Here is a 16,977-nt window from a genome sequence, read left to right on the forward strand (position 1 = left end):
GGGCAAAGGGAGGGACATGGAGGGTGCAAAGGGAGGGACATGGAGGGGGCAAAGGGAGGGACATGGAAAGGGCAAAGGGAGGGACATGGAAAGGGCAAATGGAAATACATGGAGGGGGAAAATGGAAATACAAGGAGAGGGCAAATGGAAATACATGGAGGGGGCAAAAGGAAATACATGGAGGGGGCAAATGGAGAAACAAGGAGGGGGCAAATGGAGAAACACGGAGGGGGCAAAGGGAGAAACATGGAGGTGTCAAAGAGAGAGATTGAGAAGAGACAAAGTTAGAGACATGGAGGGTGCAGTAGGAGAGAGAAAGAGGGGGGCAATGGAGAGAGACGGAGGGAGCAGTGGGAGAGAGACGGAGGGAGCAGTGGGAGACGGAGGGAGCAGTGGGAGAGAGACGTGGGGGCAATGGTAGAGACTTTGAGGTGGCAAATGGAGAGACAAAGGAGGGGGCAAAGGTAATAACATGGAGGGGGCAAAGCGAGAGACGTGGAGGGGTTGCCCCTCTCTGCCCCCTGCACTGCACCTGTTGACTATGTGTGATCAATGAAAGTATTTATAAGCACTACAGATATCTGTACTGAAACTATGAGTGTGACTTCCATAGTGCACAGTATGTGTAGGGCATGTGGGGTTGTCTCATGGCATATGGGGAGCTCAAAAGCATAAATTGTGAGGTGACCCAAAAATCGTGGAGTAGGACCTTGATTTTTTAAAAGTGAGAGGACCCTGGGACCCACATTTTTTTTCACCCTAATCACTGAAATAGGGTTTCTTCTTTAATGAAAATAAACAATATACACATTTTCACTTTTGATACCTTGGGAATTGATTTATTTCAGAATGTTTCTTAAATACACAACTATGTTCTAGGCAGCTTCTATTTAACATTTGCCTTACAACTGTAAGTTATAAACCTGTAACATTTAAGCAGCATAAACTTATAAACAGTACATAATCAAGCAGTTTTTACTAATCTAACTTATTTTAAAATGTTAAGTTACTTTAGAAAGATAAATTATTTGCAATCATAGAGAAACTGTTCTTAAGGCTTTCCATTTTCTGTTTTAACTGAATTTCCACTGATCTGGCATCCTTAAGTATTTCATCAAATTCGTGCACATACAGAACATCCACAGCTGCTCGTTCACTTTAAAAAAAAATATATATACATATTTTAGTGCAAGCAGTTTCCCACATGTCCGCCATTTGAGTAAGCAATGAAAAGATTTAAACTTAGCCCTAGATTTACTTCATTTGAACCTACATTTGCGAACACAGGGGATGAATCAGCATTGCACGTATTATCGGGAATCTGTGCATGTGCAGGACCTGTTCTGCGAATGTGCAGAACGGGTCCAGCGGGATCGCAAGCAGCCCCTTCTATGCCTCTGCCTGATTGACAGGCATTTGAGGAGCGGTGCGGGGGGCAGCCGATGTTCCCAGAAACGGGGGAGGGGGGGTGTCCGCCCTGTTTTCCAGTAGCAAGGCCAGGAGCTGCATCCACTGATGTAGTTTCATGGCCTCGCAAACTGGCCAGCCTGAGTAACCGATGGTTGCGATGGTGATCCTAGCCTGCTGTTATCGCAAATGCAGCAGAGGGTGTCATACACCTCCTGCTGCATTTGCATATTAGCAAGGATGGAATTGCAAAGCTGCCTGCGTGCAGTTTTGCAATTCCGTCCTAAGCTCAATCACCCCCACAGTGCAATAATGCGCCATGGATGGATGCAAATATCCCCATGAGCTGTTTTCCATGACATTTAGAGGGCGACTCAATTGGCTGCAAGGTTCCATTGGAACCACAGACGTGGACAAATTTGTTTGTACCTTTACAGCTCAATGAAACCATGCCTCATTCCTTCTGAAAAGTGATGACATTAAAAGCTATTGTCTTATGTATACCTTCATGCCTTTGCTATTTCAGGGAATAAAGCAAATAAACTGTGAAAATATATAAATTATTGCTTATTCTCAGAAGATATTCTAAAATGGCCTAAAGAGATTTGTTGGTACCCGTTAGAAAAGATAATAAATAAGTGGATTATAGTTATATTTCAAACTAATTTCTTTCTTGAATTAGCATCACACTAACTAGTCATTCAGCCTGTTTAAAATGAGAAGAGTAGTCACTCTGCTGTTTGGTATCATCGTGTGCACCACGCTGAACATGGACCAGGAAGAAGAGAGTTGTGTAAGGAGATCAGTAACAAAAGTATAGACAAGCATTGTAAAGGTAAAGGCTAAAAGACCATCTCCAAGCAGCTTGATGTTCCTGTGACTTCAGTTGCAAATTTATTAAGAAGTTTAAAGTTCATGGGACTGTAGCCAACCTCCCATGACACTGCTGGAAGAGAAAATCAACCCCAGATTAAACAGAATGCTAGTTGCATGATCGAAAAAGAGCCAAGGCAAACCTTCAAAGAAATACAAGCACCATCCGATGCTTTTTGATCAACAGTGGGCTCTGGACCGTCAACCTCTCATAAGTGTGGACTTTGCTCAATGGCACTTGATACCTTTTAAGATAAGCCCTTTTTTCTATTATTAACTCTCCTGTGTTCTCTATACCATTATGTTATCTGTATCCTTAATAAATTCTGTGAAAATCGCTGATGGGGGATCATTTCTTTTTGATTTGAAGCCTTTTTACCCATCCATTCATACACAACTGTTGAGATACTAGAGGATGTTGGAGTAGCCTCCAGGAGTATATGACTACAGGTTGAGTCTCCCATATCTAAAATGCTTGGGACCAGGGGTATTTTGGATAACGGAATATTAAAGAATTTAAAGAAACTAATCTCATGCCCTGCTACAGTAGAGGCAGAAATATTAAAGATTATGTGGTACATGCTGATATTACAGGTTTTGAGAAAGATACACATTTGGAGAGAACCTTTTTGAGTCGTAAGAAGGGGTGTCATAAATGTTTGGACTGCACCACATGTTCGTACATGAGTACTGGGGAGTTTATTGCTCATCCCTATTCTGGGAAGAAATTCCTAATTAAGTGGTCGCTTTCCTGTCATTCTATGTTTGTAAGTTATGTGATCTTTTGTCCATGTGGTTTGTACTACATCGGCAAAACCGAATGTCAGTTCAAAATCCGCGTGGCCCAGCATTGGTCTGCCATTCGATCAGTTTTACAAACTGGGGTTAGCGAACAGCCAGTTGCCCGCCATTTTCTAGCTTGTCGACATACTCTGGCGGCTTTAAGATACAGGGTCATTGATCATCTTCCAGTAGCATTAAGGGGAGGTGACAGGGCTATTAAACTGTTACAGTTAGAATCTAGATGGATTTATCGACTGGATTCTTTATCCCCCCGTGGTTTAAAGAATCTTTGGGACTCATTAATTTTTTATAAAAATTAATATTGTTTAGGCCCTTTATTATAGATTTTAGTTTATCTTGTCCTTTCCCCAAGTTGACAGTTGTTCTATTCTAGTTGGTGATGTGATTTTACTTTTTGAACACAAGATGGTGCTCTAGAATCACTATTGAATATTTTGTCTTGTTTATTTTGTCTTCTGATATTATGTTTAATAATATGTTAATAGTTTCTCTTTTCATGATAATTAAGTTCACTCTATTATGTTAATTTGAAGGTCAGCATTTTATATCTTAGTAATACTGCGTTTTTATTGCATTCTCTAAATTTATTATATTTCACACACTGTATGTTATATTTATGATGTATTTGCACTTTTCGCACTTTTAGCATTGTTTTTTGCACTTTTTATCGCTGTTCAGCGTCTTAATACTGCTTCACTATGTCCGCATCTTTGCTCTTCTTGGTTACAGTAACCAGGGTCCCGGGGCTGTGTCCGATAATGTCACAGAGGGCAGCTGTCAGCCGATGGGACCGCAGTTTAGTGGTTTACATTGGGAGATGGGGGTGTCACTTATTTTGTCTATATAACACCTTTGTTGCACTTGTGTTGTTATTGATGTTGTCCTGAGGAAGGGGATACGATCCCCGAAACTTGACCCAATAAATACCCCATGATGGGGTTCACTGTTTGATCAAGAAGACTGAGTGTCGCCTTTTGTTATACATCGATACATTGTGAGGGTGCCGACCCTCTAGGAGGGCACCAGAGCAAGGTACTGAACTTGTGTACCAGGAGCGCCGGGGCCTGGCTAGTGTGTGTGTGTGTGTATATATATATATATTAGGGGTGAGCGGGTTCGGATTTCTGAAATCCGAACCCCCCCGAGCCCCCCCGATCCGAGTCCGATCCGAGTCAGGCTCGACTTTTCCCGCCTGACTCGGATCTGAAATCGAGGCAAAACGTCATCTTCCCGCCTTCCGAGTCTCGCGGGTTTTGGATCCTATATAAGGTACACACGTCGGCGCCATTTTCTCACTCGGCTGTGGACAGTGAAGAGGGAGGGTGGGAGTTAGGGCTGTGTAGTGTAGTGTAGTGCTGCTGTTGTCCACTACTTCAAAGTCCATAGGGGCTGGCTGTGTTGTGCTGTGCTGCTGTTGTTAATAGGGGCTGTGTCCACTACTTCAAAGTCCATAGGGGCTGGCTGGACTGTGTTGTGCAGTCAGTTCTCCATAGGGGCTGTGTCCACTCCAAAGTCCTGTGCAGTGTCCCAGTCCTAAAGGAGTGCTGTAGTGTTGTCCAGGGGGTGCTCTGTCCATCAGGGGTGCTCCCCCCAAGTGCTAAAAAAATAATATTATTTTCTGTGTTTGTGAATTGTGTGCGCAGTAGTCGCACGTGCATCAACAAAGTAGTGCCAAGCGTGCGCCTGTGTCATAAGTAAAGGGCCGGCTGGCTTGACCGTTAAGGGTGCTGTAACCCCCGAAAGTACACTCCAGTCCAAACCTAAAAAAAAATTATTTTCTGTGTTTGTGAATTGTGTGCGCAGTAGCCGCACGTGCATCAACAAAGTAGTGCCAAGCGTGCGCCTGTGTCATAAGTAAAGGGCCGGCTGGCTTGACCGTTAAAGGGTGCTGTAACCCCCGAAAGTACACTCCAGTCCAAACCAAAAAAAAATTATTTTCTGTGTTTGTGAATTGTGTGCGCAGTAGCCGCACGTGCATCAACAAAGTAGTGCCAAGCGTGCGCCTGTGTCATAAGTAAAGGGCCGGCTGGCTTGACCGTTAAAGGGTGCTGTAACCCCTGAAAGTACACTCCAGTCCAAACCAAAAAAAAATTATTTTCTGTGTTTGTGAATTGTGTGCGCAGTAGCCGCACGTGCATCAACAAAGTAGTGTCAAGCGTTCGCCTGTGTCATAAGTAAAGGGCCGGCTGGCTTGACCGTTAAGGGTGCTGTAACCCCCGAAAGTACACTCCAGTCCAAACCTAAAAAAAAATTATTTTCTGTGTTTGTGAATTGTGTGCGCAGTAGCCGCACGTGCATCAACAAAGTAGTGCCAAGCGTGCGCCTGTGTCATAAGTAAAGGGCCGGCTGGCTTGACCGTTAAAGGGTGCTGTAACCCCCGAAAGTACACTCCAGTCCAAACCAAAAAAAAATTATTTTCTGTGTTTGTGAATTGTGTGCGCAGTAGCCGCACGTGCATCAACAAAGTAGTGCCAAGCGTGCGCCTGTGTCATAAGTAAAGGGCCGGCTGGCTTGACCGTTAAAGGGTGCTGTAACCCCTGAAAGTACACTCCAGTCCAAACCAAAAAAAAATTATTTTCTGTGTTTGTGAATTGTGTGCGCAGTAGCCGCACGTGCATCAACAAAGTAGTGTCAAGCGTTCGCCTGTGTCATAAGTAAAGGGCCGGCTGGCTTGACCGTTAAGGGTGCTGTAACCCCCGAAAGTACACTCCAGTCCAAACCTAAAAAAAAATTATTTTCTGTGTTTGTGAATTGTGTGCGCAGTAGCCGCACGTGCATCAACAAAGTAGTGCCAAGCGTGCGCCTGTGTCATAAGTAAAGGGCCGGCTGGCTTGACCGTTAAAGGGTGCTGTAACCCCCGAAAGTACACTCCAGTCCAAACCAAAAAAAAATTATTTTCTGTGTTTGTGAATTGTGTGCGCAGTAGCCGCACGTGCATCAACAAAGTAGTGCCAAGCGTGCGCCTGTGTCATAAGTAAAGGGCCGGCTGGCTTGACCGTTAAAGGGTGCTGTAACCCCCGAAAGTACACTCCAGTCCAAACCAAAAAAAAATTATTTTCTGTGTTTGTGAATTGTGTGCGCAGTAGCCGCACGTGCATCAACAAAGTAGTGCCAAGCGTGCGCCTGTGTCATAAGTAAAGGGCCGGCTGGCTTGACCGTTAAGGGTGCTGTAACCCCCGAAAGTACACTCCAGTCCAAACCTAAAAAAAAATTATTTTCTGTGTTTGTGAATTGTGTGCGCAGTAGCCGCACGTGTATCAACAAAGTAGTGCCAAGAGTGCGCCTGTGTCATAAGTAAAGGGCCGGCTGGCTTGACCGTTAAAGGGTGCTGTAACCCCCGAAAGTACACTCCAGTCCAAAGCCAAACCAAAAAAAAATTATTTTCTGTGTTTGTGAATTGTGTGCGCAGTAGCCGCACGTGCATCAACAAAGTAGTGCCAAGAGTGCGCCTGTGTCATAAGTAAAGGGCCGGCTGGCTTGACCGTTAAAGGGTGCTGTAACCCACAAAGTACACTCCAGTCCGAACCAAAAAAAAATTTATTTTCTGTGTTTAGCCGCACGTATATATCAAATCGATATAACATAAATGGAGGACCAAACTTTCTCCGATAAAAATAAAATAGAGAAAGATCAAGAACCACTTCCTCCTAGTGCTGAAGCTGCTGCCACTAGTCATGACATAGACGATAACATGCCATCAACGTCGTCTGCCAAGGCCGATGCCCAATGTCATAGTAGAGGGCACATACAATCCCAAATGGCAAAGTTCAGGAAAATGACCTTGAAAAAGACATTTAAATCAGCTGAAGAGAAACGTAAACTTGCCAATATGCCATTTACGACACGGAGTGGCAAGGAACGGCTAAGGTCGATCCCTAGTATGTTCATGACTAGTGGTTCAGCTTCACATGACGATGGAAGCCCTCCTCCCACTAAAAAAATCAAAAGAGTTAAGCTGGCAAAAGCACAGCGAAGAACTGTGCTTTCTAAGAAGATATCACAAATCCCCAAAGAGAGTCCAAGTGTGGTGGTGGTTGCGATGCCTGACCTTCCCAGCACTGGACGGGAAGAGGTGGCTCTTTCCACCATTTGCACGCCCCCTGCAAGTGCTGAAAGGAGCACCCACAGTCCACTTGCTGATATGCAAATTGAAGATGTCACTGTTGAAGTACAACAGGATGAGGATACTGGTGTAGCTGGCGCTGAGGAGGAAGTTGGCGAGGAGGATTCTGATGGTGATGTGGTTTGTTTAAATCAGGCTCCGGGGGAGACAGTTGTTGTCCGTGGGATGAAAAAGCCCATCACGGTCATGCCTGGGCAGAAGACCAAACATTCCACCTCTTTGGTCTGGCAATATTTCTATCCAAATCCGGACAACAACTGTCTTGCCATATGTACCATATGTAAAGGTGAAATAAGTAGGGGTAGGGACGTCAACCACCTAGGAACATCCTCCCTTATACGGCACCTGCAGCGCGTTCATAAAAAGTTACTGTCAAGTTCAGAAACTTTGGCTCAGACCGTAAGCAGTCCAGGGACACCTAAATCCCGTTGTCCTGTTGTATCCAAGCGCCTGCAAACCACACCGTCAACTCCCTCCTCGTCAATTTCCTCCTTAGTCAGGATCGGAAGTAGTCCTGCAGGCCATATCACTGGCATGACTGACTCTCCTATCCGGGATTCCTCCGGAGGATCCTGCATTGCTACGCCTACTGCTGCCGCTGCTGCTGTTGCTGCTGCTGCTGGGAGTCGTTCATCATCCCAGAGAGGAAGTAGGAACACCACTACTTTTACTAAACAATTGACCCTCCAACAGTCCTTAGCGAGGAGGATGAAGTACGACAGCAGTCATCCTGAAGCAAAACGTATAACTGAGGCCTTGACTGCTATGTTGGTGTTAGACGTGCGTCCGGTATCCGCCATTAGTGCAGTGGGATTTAGACAATTGATGGAGGTAGTGTGTCCCCGGTTCCAAATCCCGTCTAGATTCCACTTCACTAGGCAGGCGATACCGAGACTGTACAGAAACGTCAGAAAAAGTGTCCTCAGTGTCCTGAAAAATGCCGTTGTACACAATGTCCACTTAACCACGGACATGTGGACAAGTGGAACAGGGCAGACTAAGGACTATATGACTGTGACAGCCCACTGGGTAGATGTATCACCTTACGCAGCAACAGCAGCAGCGTCACCAGTAGCAGCATCTCAGAAACGCCAGCTCGTTACAAGGCAGGCTACGCTGTGTATCACCGGTTTCAGTAAGAGGCACACCGCCGACAACCTCTTAGAGAAACTGAGGGAAATCATCGCCCAGTGGCTTACCCCACTTAGACTCTCCTGGGGATTTGTGATATCTGACAACGCCACCAATATTGTGCGGGCATTACATCTGGGCAAATTCCAGCACGTCCCATGTTTTGCTCACACAATAAACTTGGTGGTGCAGAATTTTCTGAAAAGCGACAGGGGCGTGCAGGAGACGCTTTGGGTGGCCCGAAAAATTTCTGGCCACTTTCGCCATTCAGCGACTGCGTGCCGAAGACTGGAGCGCCAGCAAACACTCTTGAACCTGCCCCGCCATCACCTGAAGCAAGAGGTTGTGACGCGGTGGAACTCAACCCTCTATATGCTTCAGAGGATGGAGGAGCAGCAAAAGGCCATACAAGCCTATACATCCACCTATGACATAGGCAAAGGAGGGGGTATGCACCTGACTCAAGCGCAGTGGAGAATGATTTCCGTGTTGTGCAAGGTTCTTCAGCCCTTCGAACTTGCCACACGTGAAGTCAGTTCAGACACTGCCAGCTTGAGTCAGGTCATTCCCCTCATCAGGCTTTTGCAGAAGCAGCTGGAGAAAGTGAAGGAGGAGCTAAGACGGAGCGATTCCGCTCGGCATGTGGGACTTGTGGATGAAGCCCTTCATTCGCTTTGCCAGGATTCCAGGGTGGTCAATCTGTTGAAATCAGACCACTACATTTTGGCCACCGTGCTCGATCCTAGGTTTAAAGCCTATGTGGTGTCTCTCTTTCCGGCCGACACAAGCCTGCAGAGGTGCAAAGACCTGCTGGTGAACACACTGTCAGCTGAAGCGGAACGTGACACGTCAACGGCTCCTTCTTCATTTTCTCCCGCAACTGGGGCTGCCAGGAAAAAACTTAGGTATCCTAAGCAACCCGCTGGCGGTGATGCAGGGCAGGCAGGACCAAGTTTGGACATCTGGTCCGGACTGAAGGACCTGGCAACAATTTCTGACATGTCTACTGTCACTGCATATGATACTGTCACCATTGACAGAATGGTGGAGGATTACATCGGTGACAGCATCCAAGTAGGCATGTCAGACAGTCCATACCTGTACTGGCAGGAAAAAGAGGCAATTTGGAGGCCCCTGTACAAACTGGCTCTATTTTACCTGAGTTGCCCCCCCTCCAGTGTGTACTCCGAAAGAGTGTTTAGTGCAGCCGGGAACCTTGTCAGCGAAAGGCGTAGGAGGTTGCTTCCACAGAATGTGGAGAAGATGATGTTCATCAAAATGAATTATCAGCTCTTCCAGGGAGACCAGCCTCCAGAAGGTACAGAGGGACCTGTGGTGGTGGATTCAAGTGGGGACGAGTTAATACTTTGTGAGGATGAGGATGTACACACTGAAGAGGGTGAGGAATCGGTGGATGAGGAGGATGAGGATGACATCTTGCCTCCGTAGAGCCAGTTTGTGCAGGGACACATTAATTGCCAGCTTGTTTTGTGGGGGCCCAAACGAACCAATCATTTCAGCCACAGTTGTGTGGCAGACCCTGGCGCTGAAATGATTGATTTGTTAAAGTGTGCATGTCCTGTTTATACAACATAAGGGTGGGTGGGAGGGCCCAAGGACAATTCCATCTTGCACCTCTTTTTTTCTTTGCATTATGTACAGTTTGGGGCCTAGTTTTTCTAACTGCCATCCTGCCTGCCACTACAGTGTCACTCCTAGATGGGTCACGTGTTTGTGCCGCCCACTCGTGTCGCTTAGCATAGTCATCCAGCTACCTCGGTGCAACCTTTTGGACATAAAAACACTATTGTGAGGTGTGAGGTGTTCAGAATAGACTGGAAATGAGTGGAAATTAAGGTTATTGAGGTTAATAATAGCATAGGAGCAGAAAAACCTACAAATTCTGTGATTTTAGCTGTTTTTATGCTTTTTTTCAAAAAAATACAGATCCAAAACACAAAACCCAGAACCCAAAACACGGAAGGGTGGTTTTGGCAAAACCAATCCAGATCCAAAACACGAAGAAAGATCCAGATCCAAAACCAAAACACAAAACACGAAAAGTGGCCGGTGCACACCCCTAATATATATATATCCCTTGATAGGGGCGGCAAGCTTAAATGCATAGATCAGTTCAAGAACCAAAACCCCACTGTTTATTATTATTGTTAGTTTTTATGGTGAGTGCAGAGCCCCTGTGATATCTATTTACACAAAGTGATCACATACCATGTTGCACCCCAAATCTAGGAATGGTGTGGAATAGTGATATATATATATATATATTAGGGGTGAGCGGGTTCGGATTTCTGAAATCCGAACCCCCCCGAGCCCCCCCGATCCGAGTCCGATCCGAGTCAGGCTCGACTTTTCCCGCCTGACTCGGATCTGAAATCGAGGCAAAACGTCATCATCCCGCCTTCCGAGTCTCGCGGGTTTTGGATCCTATATAAGGTACCCGCGTCGGCGCCATTTTCTCACTCGGCTGTGGACAGTGAAGAGGGAGGGTGGGAGTTAGGGCTGTGTAGTGTAGTGTAGTGTAGTGCTGCTGTTGTCCACTACTTCAAAGTCCATAGGGGCTGGCTGTGTTGTGCTGTGCTGCTGTTGTTAATAGGGGCTGTGTCCACTACTTCAAAGTCCATAGGGGCTGGCTGGACTGTGTTGTGCAGTCAGTTCTCCATAGGGGCTGTGTCCACTCCAAAGTCCTGTGCAGTGTCCCAGTCCTAAAGGAGTGCTGTAGTGTTGTCCAGGGGGTGCTCTGTCCATCAGGGGTGCTCCCCCCAAGTGCTAAAAAAATAATATATTTTCTGTGTTTGTGAATTGTGTGCGCAGTAGCCGCACGTGCATCAACAAAGTAGTGCCAAGCGTGCGCCTGTGTCATAAGTAAAGGGCCGGCTGGCTTGACCGTTAAAGGGTGCTGTAACCCCCGAAAGTACACTCCAGTCCAAACCAAAAAAAAATTATTTTCTGTGTTTGTGAATTGTGTGCGCAGTAGCCGCACGTGCATCAACAAAGTAGTGCCAAGCGTGCACCTGTGTCATAAGTAAAGGGCCGGCTGGCTTGACCGTTAAGGGTGCTGTAACCCCCGAAAGTACACTCCAGTCCAAACCAAAAAAAAAATTATTTTCTTTGTTTGTGAATTGTGTGCGCAGTAGCCGCACGTGCATCAACAAAGTAGTGCCAAGCGTGCGCCTGTGTCATAAGTAAAGGGCTGGCTGGCTTGACCATTAAAGGGTGCTGTAACCCCCAAAGTACACTCCAGTCCAAACCAAAAAAAAAATTATTTTCTGTGTTTGTGAATTGTGTGCGCAGTAGCCGCACGTGCATCAACAAAGTAGTGCCAAGCGTGCGCCTGTGTCATAAGTAAAGGGCCGGCTGGCTTGACCGTTAAAGGGTGCTGTAACCCCCGAAAGTACACTCCAGTCCAAACCAAAAAAAAATTATTTTCTGTGTTTGTGAATTGTGTGCGCAGTAGCCGCACGTGCATCAACAAAGTAGTGCCAAGCGTGCGCCTGTGTCATAAGTAAAGGGCCGGCTGGCTTGACCGTTAAAGGGTGCGGTAACCCCCGAAAGTACACTCCAGTCCAAACCAAAAAAAAATTATTTTCTGTGTTTGTGAATTGTGTGCGCAGTAGCCGCACGTGCATCAACAAAGTAGTGCCAAGCGTGCGCCTGTGTCATAAGTAAAGGGCCGGCTGGCTTGACTGTTAAAGGGTGCTGTAACCCCCAAAGTACACTCCAGTCCAAACCAAAAAAAAAATTATTTTCTGTGTTTGTGAATTGTGTGCGCAGCAGCCGCACGTGCATCAACAAAGTAGTGCCAAGCGTGCGCCTGTGTCATAAGTAAAGGGCCGGCTGGCTTGACCGTTAAAGGGTGCTGTAACCCCCGAAAGTACACTCCAGTCCAAACCAAAAAAAAATTATTTTCTGTGTTTGTGAATTGTGTGCGCAGTAGCCGCACATGCATCAACAAAGTAGTGCCAAGCGTGCGCCTGTGTCATAAGTAAAGGGCCGGCTGGCTTGACCGTTAAAGGGTGCTATAACCCCCGAAAGTACACTCCAGTCCAAACCAAAAAAAAATTATTTTCTGTGTTTGTGAATTGTGTGCGCAGTAGCCGCACGTGCATCAACAAAGTAGTGCCAAGCGTGCGCCTGTGTCATAAGTAAAGGGCCGGCTGGCTTGACCGTTAAAGGGTGCTGTAACCCCCGAAAGTACACTCCAGTCCAAACCAAAAAAAAATTATTTTCTGTGTTTGTGAATTGTGTGCGCAGTAGCCGCACGTGCATCAACAAAGTAGTGCCAAGCGTGCGCCTGTGTCATAAGTAAAGGGCCGGCTGGCTTGACCGTTAAAGGGTGCTGTAACCCCCAAAGTACACTCCAGTCCAAACCAAAAAAAAAATTATTTTCTACTTCAGGGTCCATAGGGTATCCACAGGATACCTTGGGGTATAGGTGTGACGTCAGTCGCAGGGCACCAAAGAGTTAAGCTTTCAGCCTCCCAGGATGCACTAGGTCCCCCTCCTATACCCCGCCCCCGGGCCAAGGCACCTCAGTTTAGTTTGGTGCCCGGCCGGAGTCGGGTGCACCTGTTGGAGTGGGGGCTAGAAGAGCCCCTGAAGCTTATTCTTCATGCAGCTGTGGCTGCACATCTGGATGAACAGCATGGACAGTCAGTCCTGACGTCCATGCTGTCTTCCCTACACTCTGCCGGTACCAGAACGCCGGTACTGATCCGGGGATGCTGGTGGGCGTCTGGGGTCACAGCTAGCGGTGACCCCAGATGCTCCGGACCATGGCCGGATTCAAGGGGGACAGAGGTAAGCAGCGGGGTCCCGCGGTGGGTCCCCGCTGATCACATGGTCCTAAGTCCCCAGGCAGGGGGCTCCCTGGGGACTGGCTGCAGCGTGGAGCCAGGCGACCAACCTGCGCTTCCACTACCCCCTGGGACAGCGGACCGCAGCAGAGCGGTAGCGCTGCGGCGTCCCAGGGGTTAAATGCATGCCAGGGGAGCGCGCCTTCCCTGTCTCACAGCCGGCGCCTCCCCCGCTGCACACAGCCCTCTCTGCATGCTGCCGACTGGTCCTGTGGCAGCGCTCCTCCCCCAGGCCAGCCTCCTCTCTGCTCCTCGGCGGCCATCTTCTCCAGAACGCATGGTGAACGCTGCTGGAAGCGCTGGACGGAAGCATCGTGGTCTGGGTCCCCCCGCATACCTCTCCTCCGCTGTGGTCAGGTCTGTGTATGCAGCGCTGTGTCCTACCAGGCCCTGTGTCTGTGTAGTTGAGTGATCAGCGCTGTTAGTGCAGGAATTGTTATTTCTCTGCATTGTATGTGACTGTGCTAGCGCTGCTGCCTGTAACTTTTCTTCTCTAAACTGTCAGCTTTATTACTGTCCCTGTTCTTCTGCTAAAGCCCTTGCGGTGCGGTGCTGCAGGGTGGTCTCTCGCCTATTTAATACTTAATTGGTGAGAGAGGTCACATACGTTGTGCCATCATGTCTGAAAGTGATTTTCCCCTCCGGCTACAGTGTACCACGTGCAAAGTACCATTAGCGGAGGGGGAGGGTAGCGCGGAGGGACTTTGCCGGCAGTGTTTGTCCATGGCGCGGCCTATTACGGTTACAGCACCGGTACAGGAGCCGCCCTGGGCTTGTTTCGCTCAGGCGTTAACAGCTTTAGTGGGCCAGTTAGCTCCGCAGCCCGCGTTTACTCCGAGGGGTTTGTCCCAGCAGTCTGTGGTGTCGTCACCCATGCAGGGGTTCCCACGACAATTGGTGGTACCCCACAGTCTCCCTATTTCCCCGCTCCCGGGTTCTCAGGAGCCAGCGTGGGTTAACTCCCTGACGAGTTCTGTACAGCACTTGTCGGATGTGTTGCAAGGGGAGTCTGTGATGCGGCCTCATAAAAGGCCGGTGGCGTCTCTGTCCGCTCCTTATGAGGATGACGAAGGGACGTCTGATGATGGGGAGATTCTTGATCCTTACGATCAGGAACCTCTCCATACTAAGGACGCTGATGCTAAGTCCAAAGTATATATTCCTGGACTTATTCGGGCGGTCCGCACAGCCTTGGTGATTGAGGACGAAGTTCCCCCAGCGGCTAAATCTAAGTATGCCTTTTTCAAAGATGTGAAGGGCGATGCCACAGTCTTTCCTCTTTCGGGTCAGTTGGTGGACCATTTAGAGGAGGCGTGGAAACAACCTGGCAAAAGATACCAGCCGCAGAGACGCCTGGCGGTGGCTTATCCGTTCGCGGATAATTATTTTGCTAAGTGGGAATCCCCTCCACAGGTGGATTCTCACGTGACCCGTCTTGTCCGTAGTGCCACATTGCCGATGCCATCCATGTCCTCCCTTAAGGATGCTACGGACTGCAAGGTAGAAATCTGCCTGAAGTCCGCTTATTCCCTTGCAGGGGGGGCAGCACGGCCGGCTATGGCCATTTGCTGGGTTGCCAGAGCGATGGAGCGCTGGGCGGATTCATTAGAGGCTTCTTTTGAATCCGACTGTCCGGCCGAACAGGCGGAGTTGATTGGCAATCTCCGTGATTCGGCCACCTACATCAACGAGGCGGCTCTAGACATTAGTACTCTGGTGTCTAGAATTTCTTCAGCAGCGGTAGCTGCTCGTCGCACCTTGTGGCTGCGATCCTGGAAGGCGGACGCAGATTCCAAGAAAGGTCTGGAAGCGTTGCCGTTTACCGGAGAAGTTCTCTTCGGTCCGGATCTGGATAAGATTGTGGCCACGCTGGCGGCAGCCAAATCTGCTTGTCTCCCGTCGGCCGCTGCTCCTTCTGGTTCGGGACCATCGTCCTTTCGGTCATCTAGGGCCCAGGGCAGGCCCAAACCACAGTCGTTTCCTCGACAGGCTGGCCCTAAGAAATCGGTCAAGCCCCGGAAGCAGGCATGGAGTACCAGACGTCCGGCCCCCAAGCCAGATGACAAGCCTGCGGCCTGACGGTCCGGGCCTCCCTTTGGGGGATCCCAGGGTGGGAGGCCGCCTGCTACAGTTCGCCCAGTGTTGGTCGACCACTACGACAGACACTTGGGTTCTGGAGGTGGTTTCCCACGGATACGCCCTCTCCTTCCGGCACAGACCCCCGGCTCGCTTCTTCACCACGGGTCTCCCATCAGACCGGAACAAGGCTACGGAGCTGCGGAAGGTATTGCACACTATGCTCCAGGCTGGAGTTATAGTGGCGGTTCCATTCTCCCAGAGGGGCCAGGGTTTCTATTCAAATCTATTTTTGGTACAGAAACCCAATGGGTCATATCGTCCGATTCTCAACCTCAAAGCACTCAACAAGTCTTTGCGGGTCCCGAAGTTTCGGATGGAGACCCTACGGTCCATCATTCTGGCGCTGGAACCTGGGGACTACTTGGTGTCATTGGACATACAGGACGCTTACCTGCATGTCCCTATTCTTTGGCGCCATCAACAGTTCCTCAGGTTTGCAATCCGCAGCGACCACTTCCAGTTTCGGGCGTTACCTTTTGGCCTGGCAACAGCACCACGTGTTTTCACCAAGGTGATGGCGGTCATGGCGGCTTCTCTGCGGCTGCAGGGAGTCCGCATGTTGCCGTATTTGGACGACCTGTTATTGGTGGCAGGATCTCCAGAGCTCCTGTTACGCCACTTGGACCTGACCATTGCACTGCTGCAACGGCACGGCTGGCTAATCAACTGGCAGAAGTCCACTCTAATCCCGTCTCGGAGGATTCTGCATCTTGGAGCCTTATTGGACTCGGGACAGCAAAGGATCTTCGTGACGGAGGACAAGATCTCTGCTTTACAGTCAAGGGTGCGCAGTTGCCTGCACAGCCGCCGGGTGTCCTTACACTCGGCGATGAGGTTACTGGGCTCCATGGTGTCGGTGTTCGATATGGTGGAATACGCCCAGTTTCACTCCAGACCTCTGCAGCACCTGATCCTGTCCAAGTGGAACGGGCTGACTCAGTCTTTGAAGTCCCAGACGATTGTGCTCACCCAGGAGGTTCGCCTGTCCCTTGCGTGGTGGTTACAGACGGCCCACCTCAACAAGGGACGTCCGTTCTGGGTTCCAAATTGGGTCCTGTTGACAACGGACGCCAGTCTTCGGGGCTGGGGAGCAGTTTCGGGTCCACACTTGTTCCAGGGCAGGTGGACGCCGACAGAAGCGGAGCTTCCAATAAATATCTTGGAACTCCGTGCGGTCTTCAATGCTCTCCAGCAGGCACAGCGGTTTCTCCAGGGTCGCCCGGTGCAGGTCCAGTCGGACAACGCTACCACCGTGGCCTACATAAACAGGCAAGGAGGAACTCGCAGTCGGGCGGCTCTCGTAGAGGTCTCTCGGATCCTGGTTTGGGCGGAGCGCAATCTTCCGGCCATATCAGCGGTCTTCATCCCGGGAGTTCTAAATTGGGAGGCGGACTTTCTAAGTCGCCAGGACGTTCATCCGGGGGAATGGTCCCTGCACCCGGACGTTTTTCAACTACTGGTGGACAGGTGGGGTCTTCCAGAAATCGACCTCATGGCGTCCCGGCACAACAACAAGTTGCCGGTGTATGGGTTTCGCACAAGAGACGAAGGGGCGTCTCTGGTGGATGCTCTGTCCGTCCGGTGGACGTTCCGGTTCGCATACCTGTTCCCTCCGGTCTCCCTTCT

At 49.1% G+C, this 16,977-nt stretch overlaps 1 protein-coding gene across 5 annotated transcripts in view; it reads right to left on the reverse strand.

Annotated features, from left to right (window-relative positions):
- Positions 1 to 832: 832 nt before the first annotated feature.
- The window catches only part of TEX12 (testis expressed 12), a 56,429-nt gene continuing 40,284 nt past the window's right edge, over positions 833 to 16,977 (reverse strand). For all 5 annotated transcript variants that reach the window (XM_088448536.1, XM_088448534.1, XM_088448535.1 and 2 more), the window contains exon 6: positions 833 to 1,156. In XM_088448536.1, coding sequence (XP_088304662.1) covers positions 1,012 to 1,156 — 145 coding nt within the window. In that variant the 3' untranslated portion in view covers positions 833 to 1,011. The remainder of the gene's footprint in view (positions 1,157 to 16,977) is intronic.

The sequence above is a fragment of the Taudactylus pleione genome, unplaced genomic scaffold, assembly GCF_031769625.1.
Source record: "Taudactylus pleione unplaced genomic scaffold, aTauple2 ptg000457l, whole genome shotgun sequence".
NCBI classification, from domain to species: domain Eukaryota; kingdom Metazoa; phylum Chordata; class Amphibia; order Anura; family Myobatrachidae; genus Taudactylus; species Taudactylus pleione.